The sequence below is a fragment of the Corvus moneduloides genome, chromosome 1 (genome assembly GCF_009650955.1).
Source record: "Corvus moneduloides isolate bCorMon1 chromosome 1, bCorMon1.pri, whole genome shotgun sequence".
Classification (NCBI taxonomy): domain Eukaryota; kingdom Metazoa; phylum Chordata; class Aves; order Passeriformes; family Corvidae; genus Corvus; species Corvus moneduloides.
In genome coordinates this window covers 3153518-3172593 of record NC_045476.1, presented here as the reverse complement: position 1 = coordinate 3172593, position 19076 = coordinate 3153518, and the positions used below count along the sequence as shown (strand labels likewise).

At 42.1% G+C, this 19076-nt stretch overlaps 1 protein-coding gene across 9 annotated transcripts in view; it reads left to right on the top strand.

The window, feature by feature from the left end:
• ADCYAP1R1 (ADCYAP receptor type I) overlaps positions 1-19076 on the top strand; it is a 138000-nt gene that overhangs the window by 75424 nt on the left and 43500 nt on the right. For all 9 annotated transcript variants that reach the window (XM_032093475.1, XM_032094046.1, XM_032093961.1 and 6 more), the window contains one exon: positions 10237-10344. In XM_032093475.1, coding sequence (XP_031949366.1) covers positions 10237-10344 — 108 coding nt within the window. The remainder of the gene's footprint in view (positions 1-10236; positions 10345-19076) is intronic.

The following is a 19076-nucleotide window of genomic DNA, read 5'->3' as shown; positions in this document are numbered from 1 at the left end:
GAAAGCCAGGTTCACTGTGAGGCCCATTAATACTTGTGGGAGAAATATATTAAATATATAGAATATTTTATATGTATGTATTTATCTCTATCCAGCTACTTCAACACCACAACCAGTTGCAGGTTTAGGTAATATTAATGAAACTATTCACAAAGACAGGCCACAGCTGATACTGCTCCACCCTGCTGTCCTTAGTCAATCCCTTTTTATGGCCAGGCTGTGGCTAGCCCTTGGGACAGGATGTGATCAAGGGAGGTGAGGCTGTGTGGAAGAGCAACACATCTTTATGGTTATTAATCCATCTTCTCAAACTCTGTCTTAAGTCTGCAGCTTTCAGCCAGGGTTTTTTATGATGCCCTTCCCAGAAATTACTCTGAGCCCATGTAAAGATTAAAACTTGTGGCAGTGTGATGCATGAGAAGCCTGCTGGGCACGGATGGAGCAGCTCCCTTTCCCCATCTGTCTCAGCCTGGAGAATTAATGAAAGACAGAGTTGATAAAGTGCAGGATGTCGTCTCCTTCCCCTCAGAAAGGAGGGAAGTGAGTCAGAACTGGTGCTGAGGGAGAATGATGATGTTTTGGCTGCCCCAAAAATAAAGGAAGAGAGGGGGACCAGGTGGTGCCAGGCAAAGCTGCCTCCAGCAGCTCCCCATGGTCTCCCACATCCCAAGTCCTGAGCAGTGCCGGATCATCTGCAGCTGATGAGCTTGGCACTGCCTCGGCTGCTGGCAGCTTGGAAGTGTCATCCTGTCCTCCAGCAGTGATGGAATAAAACATCTCCCAATTTTTTCAGAAATTTTTTTAGTAATTCACAGAGTCTCCCTGCCTGCAGAACAGCGAAGTGGTGCCTTTCTCAGAGAGGAGTAGCCAATCCTTTTCATTATATTTAAAGCAGGTTTAAAAAAAACAACGGCCCTGCTCAATTTCCCAGCTTATTGGCTTTTTACTCTCCTGCCTAATTAGACAAAGAAATGTTCCCAAGATTTTGCCAAATTGAAGTTTCCCTTAAAAACTCTTCAAAGCTCACCTAAGGCCAACTGGCTGGCAGCACTTGAAAGGTTCTGGAGATTTTCTTGGATGAGGTTTTGTTGGCAGGTATCAATGCAAGAGCAGCAATAAGTGTGAGCTTAGAAATAAATATCCTGTGGCTGCAACAACTAAACAGCTTTAAAAGTAGAAAAAGAATTTGCATTTCTCTGATTATAAATAACAGCTCCTGTAATTTAAAAGCTGATCTTTGCCATGTATAAAATCTATAAGGAAAAAAAAGTTATAAAATGCAGCATACTTAATTAGTATAATAAATTTTGAAAAATATTATATATGATGTATAAATTTTTATATATTTATATAATATATATGATATAATACTTATGTAAACTATTCAATATGTAATTATATAAAATATTTACTTCATATAATTACGATAAGAATATACAACAAATGTGTATTTATAATAACAATATATGCTAAATTTATCATGAAGTCATATTATTTTAATTGTAAAATATTTATTTTATAAAAATAATGTCCTATATAATCCAACATTCCAATCAAAAAACTCAGTGTTTTGGGTGCTTTCCCTTTGAGGTTTTAATGTGATCTATTACTAACTCAGTACGTTAGAAGTGGAATATCTCAAATAACTTTCTCTAATTTTCTCTTTGATTAATTAAGCTGATATTTTTAAGAGTTGTCTGCTAACAGTGCTGCACTTAGATCTCTGAAAATGTCATGAAGAAAACAACTCACTTTAGTGATAATGCTGCCCCAGTAGAAAGTCCTCTGATCGTTTATAAGTCTCCTTACATAAAGAATGGATTCTAAATAATCCTAATATAGTCCTGAGTAACTTTATACTGGGGCTGCAGCTGCCTAAGGAAAGGTGATGGGAAATTTTGGGGTGGGTCAAGTGCTGGTGAGTTGCATCCCAGTTTCTTGTTCTTCATGTACCACTCTGGCAGAGAAACTTGGACTGTGACTGTGGAATTCCTCCGATTCCTGCTGGTTTAAACCTAAAATTAGGGTTTCTCTCATTGCCTTTTCTAATCAGGGGAAGAAAATACGCATCTCCAGGTGGTAATTTATCTTAGAACACGTTGCCCAGTGAAGCTGTGGCTGCCCCTGGATCCTTGGAAGTGTCCAAGGCCAGGTTGGACGGGGCTTGGAGCAGCCTGGGATAGTGGAAGGTGTCCCTGCTCATGGCAGGGGGTTGGAGTGAGGTGATCTTGAAGGTCTGTTCCAACGCAAACCAATCGGTGGTTCTGTGATAATTAGAAACCTTCTAGCAGTGCCCTCCACAGTTGTCTGTTTTATTTTGTGCACTGTAAAAGAAATGCAGAACTTCCCTTAGAATTACACATAAAATCTTTATACTGGTGAGGTGAATGAACAGCAGGTTAGACAGCACAAGGTGCATCTCTGGGCAGCAACAGCAATTCTTGGATAGAAAAACTACTTCTTGGTGTAATAACTGGGCCAAATGACCAGATGAAAGAACAAATAGACTTCGTTCTCATAATTCCAAAATTTGTCAGGAACTGGTAGAGGAGAAAAAGACTTTCTCTCTTTTATAACTTATTCTGAAATTTCAGTTGATGTTACATTTCTACTCGGTTATGGTCTGGACTTTCAAAAGAAACTAAAGAATCACAGAACTCCAGAATGGTTTGGGTTGGAAGAGACCTTAAAGCTCAATTTCTTCCACTCCCCTGCCATGGGCAGGGACACCTTCCACTATCCCAGGTTGCTCCAAGCCCCATCCAACCTGGCCCTGGACACTTCCAGGGATCCAGGAGCAGCCACAGCTTCTCTGGGCACCCTGTGCCAGTGTCCCACAGTAAAGAATTTCTAGCACCTTATCTATCCCCGCCCTCTGGCAGTGGGAAGCCATTCCCTGTGTCCTGTCACCCCATACTTTTTCCTAAGTCCCTCTCCAGCTCTCCTGGAGCCCCTTTAGGCCTTGGAAGGGGCTCTGAAGCCTCCCTGGAGCCTCCTCTTCTCCAGCTGGACACCCCCAGCTCTCCCAGCCTGGCTCCAGAGCAGAGGGGCTCCAGCCCTCGAAGCGTCTCTGTGGCCTCCTCTGGATTCATTCCAACAGCTCCACATCTTTCCTATGCTGGAGGTGGGATCTCACCAGAGTAGAGCAGAGCAGAGCTGCAGAATCCCCTCCCTTGTCCTGCTGCCCACCCTGATTTTGGAGCACAGTTGGCTCTCTGGGCTGGGACTGCACAGTTCTGGGTCTGGCAGAGTTCCAGGGTTGGTGCCCAACTCCAAACACCTCCAGAAACACCATTTCTGTGACAGGAACTTCTCCAAGACACCTGCACTTTGAAATGTCAATTACTTTTGAAAACCGTATCCCCATACTCAGGCCACGCTCAAGCCCTTATTTATTTTGGTATTTACCTAGATTTATAAAGGAACAGAGAACTCCTATCTCATATTCCCCTCTCTCTGAAAGGCTTTATATGTAGTGTGCCCTTTAGAAGTTATTGTGCACCACATAATTCACTTTAATATGCTGCTTTGTTACATTGCGTTTCCTTTGATATTACTCTCCTGAAGGCAATACGACCTTGAAGGTGATATTTTAAACCAATAAATGAGGAGAGGAACCGAAAATCAAATGCAATGCTGTAGGCCAGAAGGATGGATTTTCATCTCAGGCCTTTATTTCCCTACATGAAAAATACAGAAGTCTAACATTTATGTAATTACATTTTTTCTTGATTTGCCAAGGGAACAAATTTTATGCAAATTCTTGTCTGTTCCCTCCTGTCTGTGTATGAATCCATAAATTCCATTGCCCATCGCTCTTTTACTCCTTAGTTCAGTCCCCCATGTATGAAAATGGCATGCTGGATACAAGAAAAATATCAAAATAATAATTTTCATAGAGAAGGAGACAGGGAGGAGTTACATGCTTTGTTTAGAGGAGGGAATGAGTAAACAGAGAGTTACTACAGGGGTTTGCTATCCAAAAAAATATCCCTGCTTTGCACCTTCTCTTGCCGAAAAGTTGTCAGGGATGATAGGAAGCATTTTGCACTGGGGCAGGATAAGGACATTGGAGGATGTTGTGGAAACTGGAAAGAGGATTTTAATATAGAGAGTGTGAGTAGAGAGGAGATTGTGATAGAGGCACCATAAACAGGACATAAATCTGCAAAAACCATAAGAAAATAGGACACAACTCTACCAAAAAGAGGGGTTTCTACACAGTCCTGGTGACACAATGGCTCTGTGTTGGTGGAAGATAACAGGCTCTGTCCTCAGCTGATTTAAAATAAGGTCCATTCCTTCAACTCTGTGAACTTCACCTATGGGGCTGCCGGAAATCTGGATTTATATCTACCCCCTAGCAAACTGTGACTCTCAAGACAGCCCTAGACAGAGGAGAAAAGGAATATAAGCAACTGATGCCTAAATGTCTTAAGCTTTTTCATAGATTTCTAACTTTTTAGATTTTTAATATATGTCTGTAGAATTTCTAGCACTTTCTTGCACTTTAGAACAGTAGTTACCCTTTCTCACACAGTATGTCTCCTTCTTGAAATTCTATTTAGTCTTAGGGACACTTTCCACCAGACCAGGTTGCTCCAAGCTCCCACTCTTCCATGGATGGGACATCCATCACTTCTGTGGGCAACCTGTTCTGAGATACATTATCACCTGGAGATGCTTATTTTTCTTCTCCTGATTAGAAAAAAGCAACGAGAGAAAGCCTAATTTTAGGTTTTCCTTTCAAGAAAAGGATTTCTAACAAGGACACCCTGTTTTGCAGCAGCGCGTGGGAGACATAAGATAGAGGGTTAAGAACCTCTTGGAGGGACTCCAGTGGGGCAGGGTGGGTTACCAGGACAACCAGAATCCTGAAGTGGCCACCTAAAAACAGAGACTCGACAGGAATAAGGGAATAAAGGTAGGTCTTTATCTGAAGGGCCTTCAAAGGTACCCCTGGGCAGGCCAAAGGCTGCACACGAGATGGACGCCGAGTCACGAGTTCTTCACACTTTTATAGGTTGGGTTCATTTGCACATCAGGGTTAATTCTCCAATTAAAGCTTCAGTTAATGATGTAATTCCCCTCAGCTTGCCCCCCTTAGAGGCTCTTTGGTTTACACATTTTGGGCCTAGGACGGTCTGGGTGTCCTTGCAGAGCAGGCCCAGAGAGGCTTTGTTGTGTCTGCCCAGCACAGAGAGCAGAGGTTAACAGGCTACAAGGAACTTCAGAGTCACACACTAGGCAGTGCAGGATTTGAAAATATGAAAGTTAAAACCTAAGGCATCAATGGGATGCAATTTCTAGATATCTTAATTAATTAAACTTATAAAAATTGTGAAAATCCAATGCCAGGCATGCTCACAGGGGTATTTTGTGCACCTGAAAGCTTTCATTAAAAGACTGCTGTTTATGTTGTCAATCCTAATATTGTTTGGAGGGTTTTTCTTCCGATTCCAGGCAACAGGACCATGAGCAATTTCAGAAGAGCTGTTTATCACTGCTCTCCTGCCAGCATGACTTGCTTTGGGGATTTTTTTGATTTTTTTTTCTCTTGGTGCTTGTCCAGAAATTTCAGGCAAGCAGGAGCCTTTTAGCTGCCAGGAGTAGCAGGTTAGGGAGAGTGTGAAAGGAAGGACGGGAACAAGGCTTGTGAGGACCTCCATGGAGGCAGGACGACTAGAAAGGTATTAATGCTGGGTATAATTTAAAAAATGCATCAGAAGATTCTGCAAAGATAAATAATTGTAGTTTCCTTGTTAATAGATATGGCCTTTCTTTGAAAGAGCTGGTTTTTTTCAGTGTCTGCCAAGTCAGATCCATCTTCAGGTGTGTGAGGCACCTCCCTCAGCTTCAACAGTGTGGAATTTAAACTTGGGTGTCATGGGTTTCACATGAAATTCATAGAAAATCCACAATATAAAATCCACAGTCTCAAATTCACATATAAATTCATATAAATTTCACATAAACATTGTGCTTCAGCTAAAAGCACTCAGTTTTTTGAAGAAAAGTACAAAGTGGATCCAGTCACAGGGAGCTCACAGTCTATACATTAATTTTATTTCACTTCTACAAGTAGAAGTTTGAGGCAGAGATATGGGGACTGATCATGAGGGCTTTTAATAGCAGCCACTGTGGCTTGCACTGTGTTCCTCAGGGACATGTCCCAGCCCTCAGCTGGACTCCTTTTCTCAGGATTGGGAAGTCTCTAAGGGACACTGTGGAGCCACTGGTGATCACTCTGCCCAGAGAACAGAGTTGGTTCATGGCTACCCCAAAAGACCACACAGACCCTTCAGGGAATACAAACTTGTAAAAAACATTTCAAAGGCAGCTGTCTAAGTTAAGCTTTTTCATACCCTCCTTCTACTGAGTGTAGTCTGTGAGGAGATGCAAGTTCTCTTTACAGGGTGGTTCACCATCGGTGCCACCTTAAAATGGGATTATTCCTGTCTGGAAAGTCTCCCTCCCTGAGCTACAGAGGAATCTTTGCTTTGCTGAATAGGCCAAAGGGTGAGGCTTGGACATCCAAAGTTGAACTAATCTGGTCTTAACCTATAGTGGCATGATGAGTTTGTGTTTCCTCAGAACTCAGCAGCAAGGAATAAGGGCTCCCAAAGGATCATCCATCCCTCAAAGGAGAGGAGTGAGTAAGTGGAAGCATTTCTCTGCCCATCCTATGAGAAGGACAGAAGCACTTACCCAGGACCAGATGCCAAGTTTTGCACCACTTCTGTTACCTGGGATGAATCCCACAGTGTTCACCAAACAGGAATTCCAGCTGCAGGGTGCAGTGCAGACATGGGAAGGGAAGGCAGGATTTGTGCTTTCTGGAAACAGCTTTGGGTTGTGCCAGGGGAGGTCTAGATTGGATATTGGGGGAAATTTCTTCGCTGGCAGGGTGGTCAAGCATTGGAACAGGCTGCCCAAGGAAGTGGTGGAATCACCATCCCTGAAAGTGTTCAGAAAACATGTGGATGTGGCACTTGGGGACAGGGTTTAGTGATGGACTTGGCAGTGCTGGTTTGATGTCCTGAGGGGGTTTTTCCAACCTTAATGACTCTGTAAATCTGTGATTGTTTTGTTTCCAAAACCATCCATCAGCAAAACCACTTTCTGCATTTTTTTTTTCATTCTGTCCCATGTGAAATCTTACTCTTTAAAACCATTCCTTGTTAATACTGATTCCTAAGGAATGATGAAAATTTAGGAAAATTTGTCCCCTTGAAGCTGCACCTTGCATTGTCTGAGCCACCTCTTTCCAAGCCTGCCTGGGCATCCCTACGTCACTGGGCAGTGGGGACATTGGCCAGTGCCAGAGGAGACCCTGCTGGGCAGTTTCACACTCAAGTCACTTTGATTTCCGTGGGCAGATTTCACCCAGCAGGGATTCCTGGCTGTAGCATGGTTTACAAATGCAGGGAGACTGTGCACGCTGGCCTTTATTCCATTTAATTTTTTTTATTGTTGTTGTCATCCTTTTTTTTGCTTCAGGTTGTTTGTTTCAAATATAGTTTTCCAAGTGGGATCAGACAATGTTCTTATTGATGGGGAAATCTTACAATCTCCATCTCTCCCCTATTTTAAGGTAAATTACTTTACTTGCTGGTTCTCTCTCCCTCTCTCTCAATGTCAGCACACCAATGTTTTCTAACACAATGAACTTGTAATATCGTTTTAAATGGGGCTGGTTTTTATCTCAGCATGGTATTACCAGAAAATCAGCCACCTGCTACAACTGAATTTCATCCACACTGCCATGGGATGTTTATGCTGTGGCTGTTTCTGTTCAGCAGCCTGAGGATTTCCTTGTATTTCTCTGCTTTGCAGTATCCCTTGCTGTCCCAGTGTTTGAAAGACAACAATGTTGAAAAAATAGTAAGGAATAAGGAAGTTTTTCCTATTCCTATTCAACCCAGTTAATTCAAGCACGGCCAACAGGTGTTTCTCCAAAGATCTCACTAACCACTGATTATCTCCAGCATCTCTTGTAAGCAAATGTCTCATTAACGTGGATGTTCACACATAATTTACTTTTGTAGACAGTGCCATACTTCAGTGACCTATAAACCTGTTGCTGCACATCCTGAGATGAACATGGAAAATGCAATTCCTACTGCGTGGACAGGCACAAGCTATCAAAGACAATAAAATCTAATAGCACTCAATGTGGTCTTGATTTCCATCTTTAGTACATAAACAGTATCATAAAATCATGGAATCACACAATATCCTGAGCTCGAAGGGACCCACAAGGATCATCCAGTCCAACTCCTGGCCCTGCACAGGACACCCCAATATCCCCACCATGTGCCTGAGAGATTCCAAACCTTTCAAACCCCAGTTTTTGAGACTTTTTGAAATGTTCTAGTGAATTACAGCACTCATGGGATGAGATCCTCATCTGGAAAAGGAAACAATCTGGGGTAGGAGTGGGAAAAGAGAGGAGAAGGAGCAAGTGTAAAGGATTCCTTTATTTTTAGCCAGGTCCTGTGAAGATTTAATTTTTGCAATAATTTTGTATTTTGGTGGGTCTGGCGAGGCTGAGGGATTTTATGCAATAGGGTCAGGATTTTACGTGTTTATTAATTTATATTAAGTGATCTGATACAACATCCTTTAGTTTGAAAGAATATTTCCCAACTGCTTGTGCTATGCCATCACTGTGATGTGTAAAATGTTGTTATTACGATGTTGAACATCAAAACAACAACATTGTTTGATGCTGACCTAATTCCTCAAACACCAGCTCACTCAGAACTGCTCTACTCACCACACGTGGTACTCTCAGCCTTGTATTTTTGTGAGAAAACGTAGGACTTGGAAAAAAGGCCCCAATTCCAGTCCTGAGAACATTCCTCCTCCACTGATGGGGATCTGCTGCTATCCCCAGAGCTGATGGAGCCCACACAGCTTTTACAAGTTCATCACCCACATCTCGTTATACTGGACTTGTGCCGGGAGGAAAGGAACACTTGGATGTATTATCTGCTTTTCCTGAAGGTTTTATTTCCCTTGGCATGCAGTCAAAGAGAGAATTTTGACAGACAACCTCATAGAAAGTCATGGAGCTGGGGGGTTTTTTTCAGATGATAGGATTATTTGCTCAATCTCAACATCAAATGCAAATAAGCAGTGGAAATATTTAGGTTTAGTTCTTTCTTTTCCTGCTGAGGCAGAAGATGATTTCTATTTGAGATTCCTTCACTAAGTCAGTTTTTTTTTTTTTTAACAGCAGGAAATTTGAGAGATTGCTCTGAGTTTTTGTGTACACTGGATAAGCCTTCTAGGTTTGTGGTGGTTTGCAGAATTACAGGAAGATTTATTCTTCTTAAAAGCCAGTTTTTCACATCTCTGGCACAGAGACCAGAAAGAAGCTGGAGCTGGGTTCTTTTACTGTGTTTACAATAAATTTACAATTAATTTTTCTTACATCCCAAGAGAAGACAACTCCCACCCACAGTCCCATCACCTCTTTCTGCCTTCATGTAGCAGGAAATCGGGATTTTTTACCACTCAGACCCTTACTCCAAAGTTTGTTACCTGAAGCCTCATCTTTGAACTGTTATTAAAGACCTGAATCCATCCTTAGCTTATGCAAGAAATCGTTAGAGGCCAAAAAAATCCTCTTTTGGCATTGTGAGTTTATATTCTCTAGAGCAACGACTGCAGTAAAAACAATGAATGATGTTAGGATAGTTCTTTGGTAAGGAAGGACATTTTTTTTTAGAGAATAAGCAGGATGGAAGAGTTTGTCTCACACATCCACAGAAATGGCTGCAGGATGAAGCAGAAATGAGCAAGTTTCCAAACTTTCACAAGGATTAAAGCCAACAGAAATTCAAAGACTTTAATCAAAGATATGGTCCATAAATCTTTTTTTTTTTTTAAATTAACCCAGTATTTCTGAAAGATAACTAAATAGCAGCAGGTTTCATACTCACGAGAAAATTTGTTTCTGGTGTGTTGGAGTGATTCAATTGGGACTAAGGAATGTCATCTTCTGTGGGAGCAGAGGCTGGCCATTACTGTGTGATGCTACTATGGATTTTATGCTATTCCTATGAATGAAAAATATTTTTGTCCCAGGGAAATTGACACTGTTTATTATTCTAAACAAGAACATTTTTATTTCTAGAAGGAAGAACCAACCACAAAGCTCAATAACAGTGTGAGGAAAGGGATGGATTTCCACCACTCACATATTTTATCCCTCCTTCTCTTCCACAGGCTGCCCAGGAATGTGGGACAATATCACATGCTGGAAACCTGCAAGTGTGGGCGAAATTGTCTTTGTCAAGTGTCCTGCACTGTTCAGATTTATCATCTCTGAAGATGGTAAAGTATTTTCTCTTTGTTCTTTGCCTCTGCCTGGTAAAGCCTCATAGCCAGCATGAGTGTAAAACCTCACTTAGATCCTCAGGATAAAGGGAGATCAAAAACTCTGCAGCTGGGCTCTAGTTATAAATAAATTGCAGAAAACCAGGATATTTGTGTGTAGATACGTGTGTGAGCACAGGGTGGGAGGGAAGGTGTGAAAAAAGCCTTCATAGACTACACAACATGAAAATATCACAAATTTTAACTCCTGAAGGGAATCTTCTGCCCTTGGGTCTGACTGAATTCAGTGGGGACCCCAATCTGTGTTTGGGTCTTGGATAACACAGTTGGGATCTATTTTAGCAAATAATTAAAACTTAGAGCAGCTTCTGCTTGTGCTGAAGGAGAACATAGGCTTGAGATGACCAATGTGAGGAGCTCCCATGCTGGGGGTCAAGGAAAGAGTTAAAGATTTCTGGAGGGAAGCAGATGTTCCATCACACTTTTTTTGTGGGCTGTAGAAATGAGACATAAACATCCTTCAGGCCCTGTGCTGCTAATTAACACTGATTGGTCCATTTGCTCCCAGCACCCACCACGCCCTGCAGATCCCTTAATTAGCACTGTCCTTTGAGGGACAAGTTCATCACTGTCCCCCAGGATCCTTTTTCCCAAAGTTTATGTTACCAATTAATTATTCATTTACAGCCTTGAGTCCAAAATCTGCTTTTTCAGCATTGCCACACACAGAGCACCATTTCTGGGAGAGAGTGTCTCATACTCAGCTCCAGGAACGCTGAAATCCTTCCTTTTAATACATCCATTCCAAGGTGTCCAGGCACAGGCATCACCTATGTCACCTAACCCATGTCCCACTTTATAAACAAGATTAACTCAATTTGACCTGGTCCATAAATAGAAATATTTTTCATTTATTTAAATTAAATTATTTAAATAAAAATAATTAGGTTTTTTATTGTATTTCTTTATTACACTTATTTAAACCAACATTTTATTTAAATAAAATCAGAAATTTTATTGTATTTATTATATTGACTGCTTCCATTTATTTAAATAAAGATGTTATTTATTTACATTAAATTATTTAAATAAAAATGATAAAAATTGTTTACTTTAAAAAAGTGTTTCTTTAAATAAAAATAATAGAGCCTTTAAAGGAACAATTAAAAAAAAATACATACATACATATATATATATATATGTAAGCTCTATTTATGTTTTTATTTATTCATAGGCATATTTATTTTACCTATGTCAAATAAAAGGCTGAAATAACATTTTTAAATAATTTTCCCAGGATTTACAGACCTCCTCACACACTGTACTTCCCTCTTGGCCTGTAACAGAGTGACAGTGTGGCCCTAAGGGAGGAATATTCCATCCAGTGGAAACATATGTCCCGTTCCTTTATCTCCTCTCGGGATCCCCAATAAAAGTGGCAGCTGTTACCTCGTGTAGGGCTGGGTTTGAGGGGTTTTGGGACATCTGTTCAGTAGGAACAAACCCAAGATTCGTAATTCATTAGATAAACAAATAAACATTTAATCTGGAGTAGCTGGAAATCTCGGCAGATGTGGCTGGGATTGCGCTGCTGACCCCAAGGTGGAATTATCAACATCCCAAAGCACTCTCCTGGGTGAATCAGCATCGGCTTTCCCATCATTGCTGCTAATTTTAATTAGCCAAGTGTATTTGTTTCAATGAGAGTTTAATGAAAAAAGTCACATTTTATGATGGTTCCCTAAATAAAGGGTTATTAGCGAACTAGAATGTTTCTAAGACACGGATAATCACATTTTAGGGATTGTTAAGGTGTCCTCTGGCTGCTGCTCTGTTTCTAGAATATGGAGCTAGGCTGGACATGAACACTAATATTTATTCATAGTAAAATCAGTCCTAGTACAGCAACGTTTTTATATGACCACAGATCATTTTTACAAACACAGCAATAACTTGAAATTATATTTTTTAAAATCTTGTGCTCTGAAGCATCTGTAGGTACAATGTAATCACAGGGAAATCATGGGATGTGCTAATCTTTAGGAGTGGATAGGAAATACCTTATTTGGCTTTGGATATTTAAATTTATATGTGAAAGTCTGAAGAGATCACATGGATTTCTCGTTCAGTGGATAGAAATCAATGGGCACTTGTAGAGATGCCTTCTCTGACCCCTCTCAAATGCTTCTCTTGAGGTGAATGAAGTCACTGCAGAGGCTGCTCATTTTATGAATTTCTGAAAGGAATCTGACTGCCTTTACTTGGATGTCTGATTTCCATATGGAGTAAAATGGGAAAAAAATAAAAGAGACTACAAAAGAAAAATTAACTAACTAAGCTGTCATCTGGAGTGATGCTTTTTGGAAAAATTAGCTGTGTATTTGCTAAAAGTACCAGCTGTTGCTGGTTTTTATCTGCTCTGCTTTAACCTTCACTGCAGTGGAACCAAGGAGTAACGTTCGAGCTGCTGTCAACATCATGCAGAAAGTCCAAAGTAAAATTCTGAGTTCTTGGCAACCCTGCCTTCTAAAATTCCATTTCACCTCTCTGATCGTCCAAAATCACCAGAATTTTTCATTCCTTTCAGATGCAGACTGTGAACGAAAACGTAATTCTCAAAGTCTCTCCCCTGGAGATTCCATTTCTCCAGTGGAAAAAGCTTATTAGTTCCTGAGTCTTTTCTCATCTTGTAAATGAGGGATTGCAGTGGCTTTCCTTCTAGATACTTCCCAAAAATTCACTTGATTTCCTCTTCCACATGGATTTCTTTGATTGATATCCCTCAATCATTATTTCCACCAGGAGCTCTCACTTCCATGACCTCTCTGTTGTATGTTACAATTTCTCCAGTGCCTTCCCAGCACAGGCCCCAGAGACACCCACTCCACAACAGGATATATTCAAAGCATTCTAAGGCATCTTTGCAGAGGTAAAAAGAAGAAAACCGTGTCAAGCTGTGGTGTTACCTCTCAGTAGGACATAGCAAGACCTGGAGATGGCCCTAACACACTGATCTGCACTCCCAGCTGGAGAATTTTCTCTGTTTTGTTCTTTTTTTCCCTTCTTATTTTTTTTCCTGACAGAGGTGACACTGCCTGGCAATGGAAACTTACAGAAGCAAAGTCTGTGCTTTTTTCTGCTTTTCACTGTGGAGCTGAAATATTCTGGAACCTATAAACCCACCCAAATGGACCACAGAATGAAAATCAATAACGATCAGAAATGAGCGTGTTTTTAGGTCTTTGATTTGCAGTAAAAAAAAATACAAATTGTACTAGACAGTTTCTGGGCATTGGCATATGCTCCGCATTTGGAAAATGCTTTCATTCACAAATCCAAATGATAAATATGAGCAGCTCTTACTGAATCTTCCAGCAATTTCATTTATCTGGTGCTCAGTTCAGGACACTCCCTGCTACATTTACCACAAAATATGGTTTTCCCATGTACAACAGGGAAAATGCTCCTAATTTTTACCAAAGGCATAAAACTTATCCTACATTGGTACCAGGATTAAGGGTTCCTAATTAAAATCCAATAGAATAAAGAATGTAATCGGGTATTAGAGAGTTTAAGAGGAAATTACATCCTATGCTCACATTTCTGAACCAAGCTCTTTGGCTTGTTGCTTCTCTTGGTTGAACACAATCAGTGCTCAGGCAACGAGCTCTGTTATCCCAAGAAATTGGAAATAGTTGGTCACTGATCCCATTTAAACCACAGGGAAACACTCAAGTACTTTGCTGTACTAATTAATTGATTAATTGATTCTGTAAGAACCCGAAGCCTCATAAGTGCTGCACTAGAGGTGCCACGGGTGGACAGCGGGATTTACGAACACAGGGTTAATTGGATTTGGGAAGCAGTCTGTGCCCGAGGTTAGATGTTATCCCTCATCAGTTAGAATAAGATGACAAGAGAAGAGTTAATGAGAGGGGAAGTGATGCTCCATCTTCATTTTGTGTCGTTCTGGAGAGACAGTCCTGGTAAAGCCTTTAAAAACCCCCAAACTGGGAGAAAAGACAAGAAAAGTCCTTGACTTCCCAAAGTGAAAGCTGGTGACAATATTTGCAAGTTACAAGTTCTATTAGTTTGGGTTTTGTATTGGTAGTTTTTTATTTAGACAGGAAGAAAAGGTGACTGTTAAAGGTCAAGGCCCTTCTAGACACCAGAATGTCCCTGGAAGATTGTGCGCTTATTTTCTGCTGAGGTAAAAGACTCAGGGTTTTGTTGCTACTACTGAAATTAAGGTCAGCATTGCTGCAGAGTGAAATTGGAAATGGCATTTGCCTGTCAAAACAGCAAAAGGTCAGTGCAAAGGTCCGGATTTCTCTTCAAGGATATCTTGCCTGGATGAGTGTTCCAACATCCTGCTTGAAAACCAAGGGAAGGAAAACCCTGTAAGCAAGGAGCTGTCTCTGGAAAACACATATGACCCGTCCCATAGCAGTCTCATCATGGGAACAATAATGAGCCATTGGAGCTTGTTTATATTTATTTATTGAAGCAACCAGGGCTCTGAAATGCATGTTTCATCCTTAATTTTATGTAAGATCCTACATAGCATTCACAAGCAAGTTGAATGCAAAAGTATCTGTTTTATGTATAAACCATAAATGTATGTGCATATATAATGGCACTTGATAGATAACAGGTCATTTCCAGGTGGTTTTCATCCCTGGCCTTTGCAGAGGCAGTAAAGCCATGGGATTGCTCCAGCTTTTTCCAAAGAGAGGAGGACAAGCTATAACTAAGCCTCCTCGGTCACAGCATCACAAAGTCCGTCTGCAATGCAGAGAGAAATGGGAGGAAAACACTGTCATCAAAGGATAGCAACTGGATCTACTTTTCTAATCAAGTAGCTGAGGCCTCTCAGATGTTTTCTAGCAGAAAAAAAAAAAAGATATTTTGTGGCCTTTCCCACCAAATTATGGGGACTCTGTGCCTCTGATACTCAAACGGGCAGCATGAGCAAGAGCATTTCAGCTAAAGATCAAGTCCTTGGTTCTCTGCAAGGGGACATCCTGCCGTGGCCAGGGGAAAGCTGTAACACAGCTCAAGACCTTTGTCAATGATCTGAGAGCTAATTTGGCCTTGGGAAAAAAAAAAAATCATGCACTTTGGGAAGAATGCAAGGGTGGAAGATGCTGAGAGCTGCTGAGTGGTTTGGAGAACACTTGGACTGCAAAAGGATGCAGATTGAATTGTAGGTGCAACATGGGCAGATCCTTCAACCTTTCTTAATTGTCTTTGCTCCTCTTGACCCAAATGATTGGGAAAGGAGTTCCAGGCAATTGCAGGATTGTAGGTGTGGTGGGCACACATTCATTCTTACCTTTAAGCAAGAGATTTAATTTGCTTTCTTCTCGAGGAGTCATTTCAGGACCGATAATCTTTTTTTTTCTTATTTTTTCCTGGTACTTGTTTGAAAAGCATTTGATTTTCTCTCAAATACGATCCCTGCCCTCTTCAGAGCTAGGAGACTCTCCAAAAGCAATTGCATTGATCCTGCACTCTGATGGATGCTCCTGTGACAGCCAGACTCAGAGGAAGGACTCACATAAGGTTTAGATGATGCTTAGTTGCTATGGTGACCTCAGTCCACTTCTAGTTTCACATCCTTTAACAGGAAAGAGGAAGAAAAGAATAAAGCCATGATTTCCCTTACATGTTATTGATCATATCTGTGCATCAGTCCTACCTTAGCCAGCCCTGTGTGCTCTGGCCTTTCGCTTCTCCATATGGGACCTCACTGGAATTCTCCCATGATTTCCAGGCATGATTCACTGGGTCTTCTTGTCCCTGTGCCCTGAAAGTAAACTGGGATATAGGAAGAAATTAATTATATATCAGTTCTGTCCCTGCCTTTACTGCAATGTCTTGCACAAACCACTGGGTAACAAAGAGTTTGCAGAAGTTCCTCTCATGGTAGGACAGATATCTAAACCCAAGCACCCTCTGCAAGTGCCAGTCTCTCTGCCCTTATGGGAGAAGGCTTCAAAACCAGGTGAACTTATCTTCAGGTAGATAAAGTGGATGGAATGAGTTTGCCCCCCAGGATCAGTTACTCAGATGTCCTTAGGCACCAGTTCCTATTCAAACACACAAATATGAACCCTTGATTATCCTCTGCCCCAGTTTTCTTGTTTTCTAATTTTGTGTGAGCATTATGTTCACAAATCCCTTTGTCAAGGCAAACAGTGATATACAATAAATGGTAGAATAAGAGAATCCCAGAATGGGTTGGGTTGGAAGGAACCTTAAAAATTTTCTTATTCCAGCTCTACTGCCATGGGCAGGGACACCTTCCACTATCCCAGGCTGCTCCAAGCCCCGTCCAACCTGGCCTTGGACACTTCCAGGGATCCAGGGGCAGCCCCAGCTTCTCTGGGCACCCTGTGCCAGGGCCTCCCCACCCTCACATGGAAGAATTCTTCCTAATATCCCACCTAACCCTGCCCTCTGGCAGTGGGAAGTCATTCCCCCATGTCCTGTCACCTCCTGCCCCGGTATAAATGACTTTTAATCTGTAATTTAAAGTATTGGCTATAGAGCATGAGGCTGGAGACTCCCAACCCCCTGGAAATAGTTGTGGGAAGCACTTAGCACAGGGAAAGGTGTGTGAACCTGTAGGGCCATGTACTCCGTGACCTCGCCTGCCTGCTACGTCCTACAGATCCTGCTAATGAAACTGCAAAGGCCAAGCAGCTAATCCCGGATTAATCCATCAATTACAGAATCACAGAATGGTTTCAGTTGCAAATGACCTTAAAAATCATTTAGTTCCCACCCCCCTGCCATGGGCAGGGACACCTTCCACTATCCCAGGTTGCTCCAAGCCCCATCCAACCTGGCCTTGGACACTTCCAGGGATCCAGGGGCAGCCACAGCTGCTCTGGAAAACACAAAGAGCCCTAACAAAGGAACTGGGATGGTTGGACAGTGTGTGTGGGACTGTGTGTGTGCAGGCACAGGATTGGGCAGAGGGCTGATGCCCCTTGTAGGGAAGCAGCAGGCAGGGTATGGAACCAGTACCCGTGTGGGGAGCTCAGAGAGCTGCAGAAAAGCTGCTAAGTAGCCTGCTGCTCCCGACTGTGGCTTTGCCAGCCGGCTGAACAGATTGCTGGAGCAGGAGAGCAGCAGGCAGCCATGGGGAAGGGAGAGAGGAGGCTCAGCGTGGTGGATGCTGCGGAGTCGAGCGTGAGAGCTCGCTGATTTATTTCATATTTAGAAATTAAGTGTTTAAGCTTCTAATCAGTGCTATATAAAACAGGAAAAAAAAGATTTCAATTCCTGCCCAGCCACATATCTGGACAGCAGGATAACAAGGGGTTGTAAATGTTTTCCACAGCCTCCCCCTGCCATAGTCGCACTTTCTGTAGGGACACAATTAACATGCAATGAAAACAGTGCAGGCTTTGTGCATTGATCTTAATGCTGTCAAAATCCAAAACCTTCTGGAGAATTACCTTTGTGGAGCAGCCCTCCAACCCTCAATAATGAGATGAGAACAACAGGGCTACGGGAGAAGTGTGGGCGAGCCAATTGAGGACAGAACCGCTTTGGAAGCCTTTCATCCCCTCCCACCCCGCCACTAATAAGGGACAAATGCTGGAACAAAAGGGTTAAATGCAAGTTGTGTTCAGATAAACAAAGCCACGGGAGGCCAGGCAGGTGCCGTGCCAGCTGACACCAGGAGCAGCCAGCACAGATTTGGCACCAAGGAGGAGATCTAAAAGGCTCCGAGGCTCGTCGTGCACAGGCTGGTTCTTGGCTTCAGCTTTCCCCGCCCTGTCCACTTTACATCAGGAGCAACAATTGCTTTCATCGAGTTTCTCATCAGTTGTTGCACGGTGAGGGGTGAGTTATGTGTTCTGGGTCTCAGTAAATAAAAATCAAGGAGGAAAGTCTGATAAATATGCAAGAAAAGGGCAGGAAAGGTCTGGGTCTCTGCCACCAGCTCCGTGGGGAGCCACTGGCAAGTCCTTCCACTTCTTTTTTTCCTCCTTCTTTACCTCTTCAGGCAGAAAAAACCAAAAATAAGGAATATTTTCTGCACTTGGGCTTTGGAACTGAGAATTCAGCATTCTGATAGATCTTCTCTAGGATTTCTAAGCAGTGCTGCAAATGACATCATATTAACAATGTCAATTAAAGCATTAATTGTAGATTTGCTTCCCAAAGAGTGACACTTACTCAAGTCTGGTCAGACAGTGAATAACACAGCCTGACAATACACTGGATAAACCATCCTGTGTCGAGGATAACAGCAGCTTCCTCAGGGCTTTATTGACTGATAAGAGCAATTATTGATTTAATAAGTGATGTTATAAGGCACTGTTTAGTCTCTGCTGTCATGTCCATATTTCCATAGTTTAACTACACGAGAGAAGCACAGATGTCATTCAAATAAATCATAAAATCTGATATTTAAGATGCTCTTTTCATAGAATAATAGAAACATGGAATGGCTTGGGTTCAGCAGGAGCTTAAAGCTCATCCAGTGCCACCCCCTGCCACAGGCAGGGACACCTTCCACTATCCCAGGCTGCTCCAAGCCCTGTCCAACCTGGCCTTGGACACTTCCAGGGATCCAGGGGCAGCCCCAGCTTCTCTGGGCACCCTGTGCCAGGGCCTCCCCACCCTCACAGGGAGGAGTTTCTTCCTAATCCCCAAACTAAACCAGTCCTCTTTCAGTGTGAAGCTGTTCCTCCTCATCCTATCACTAC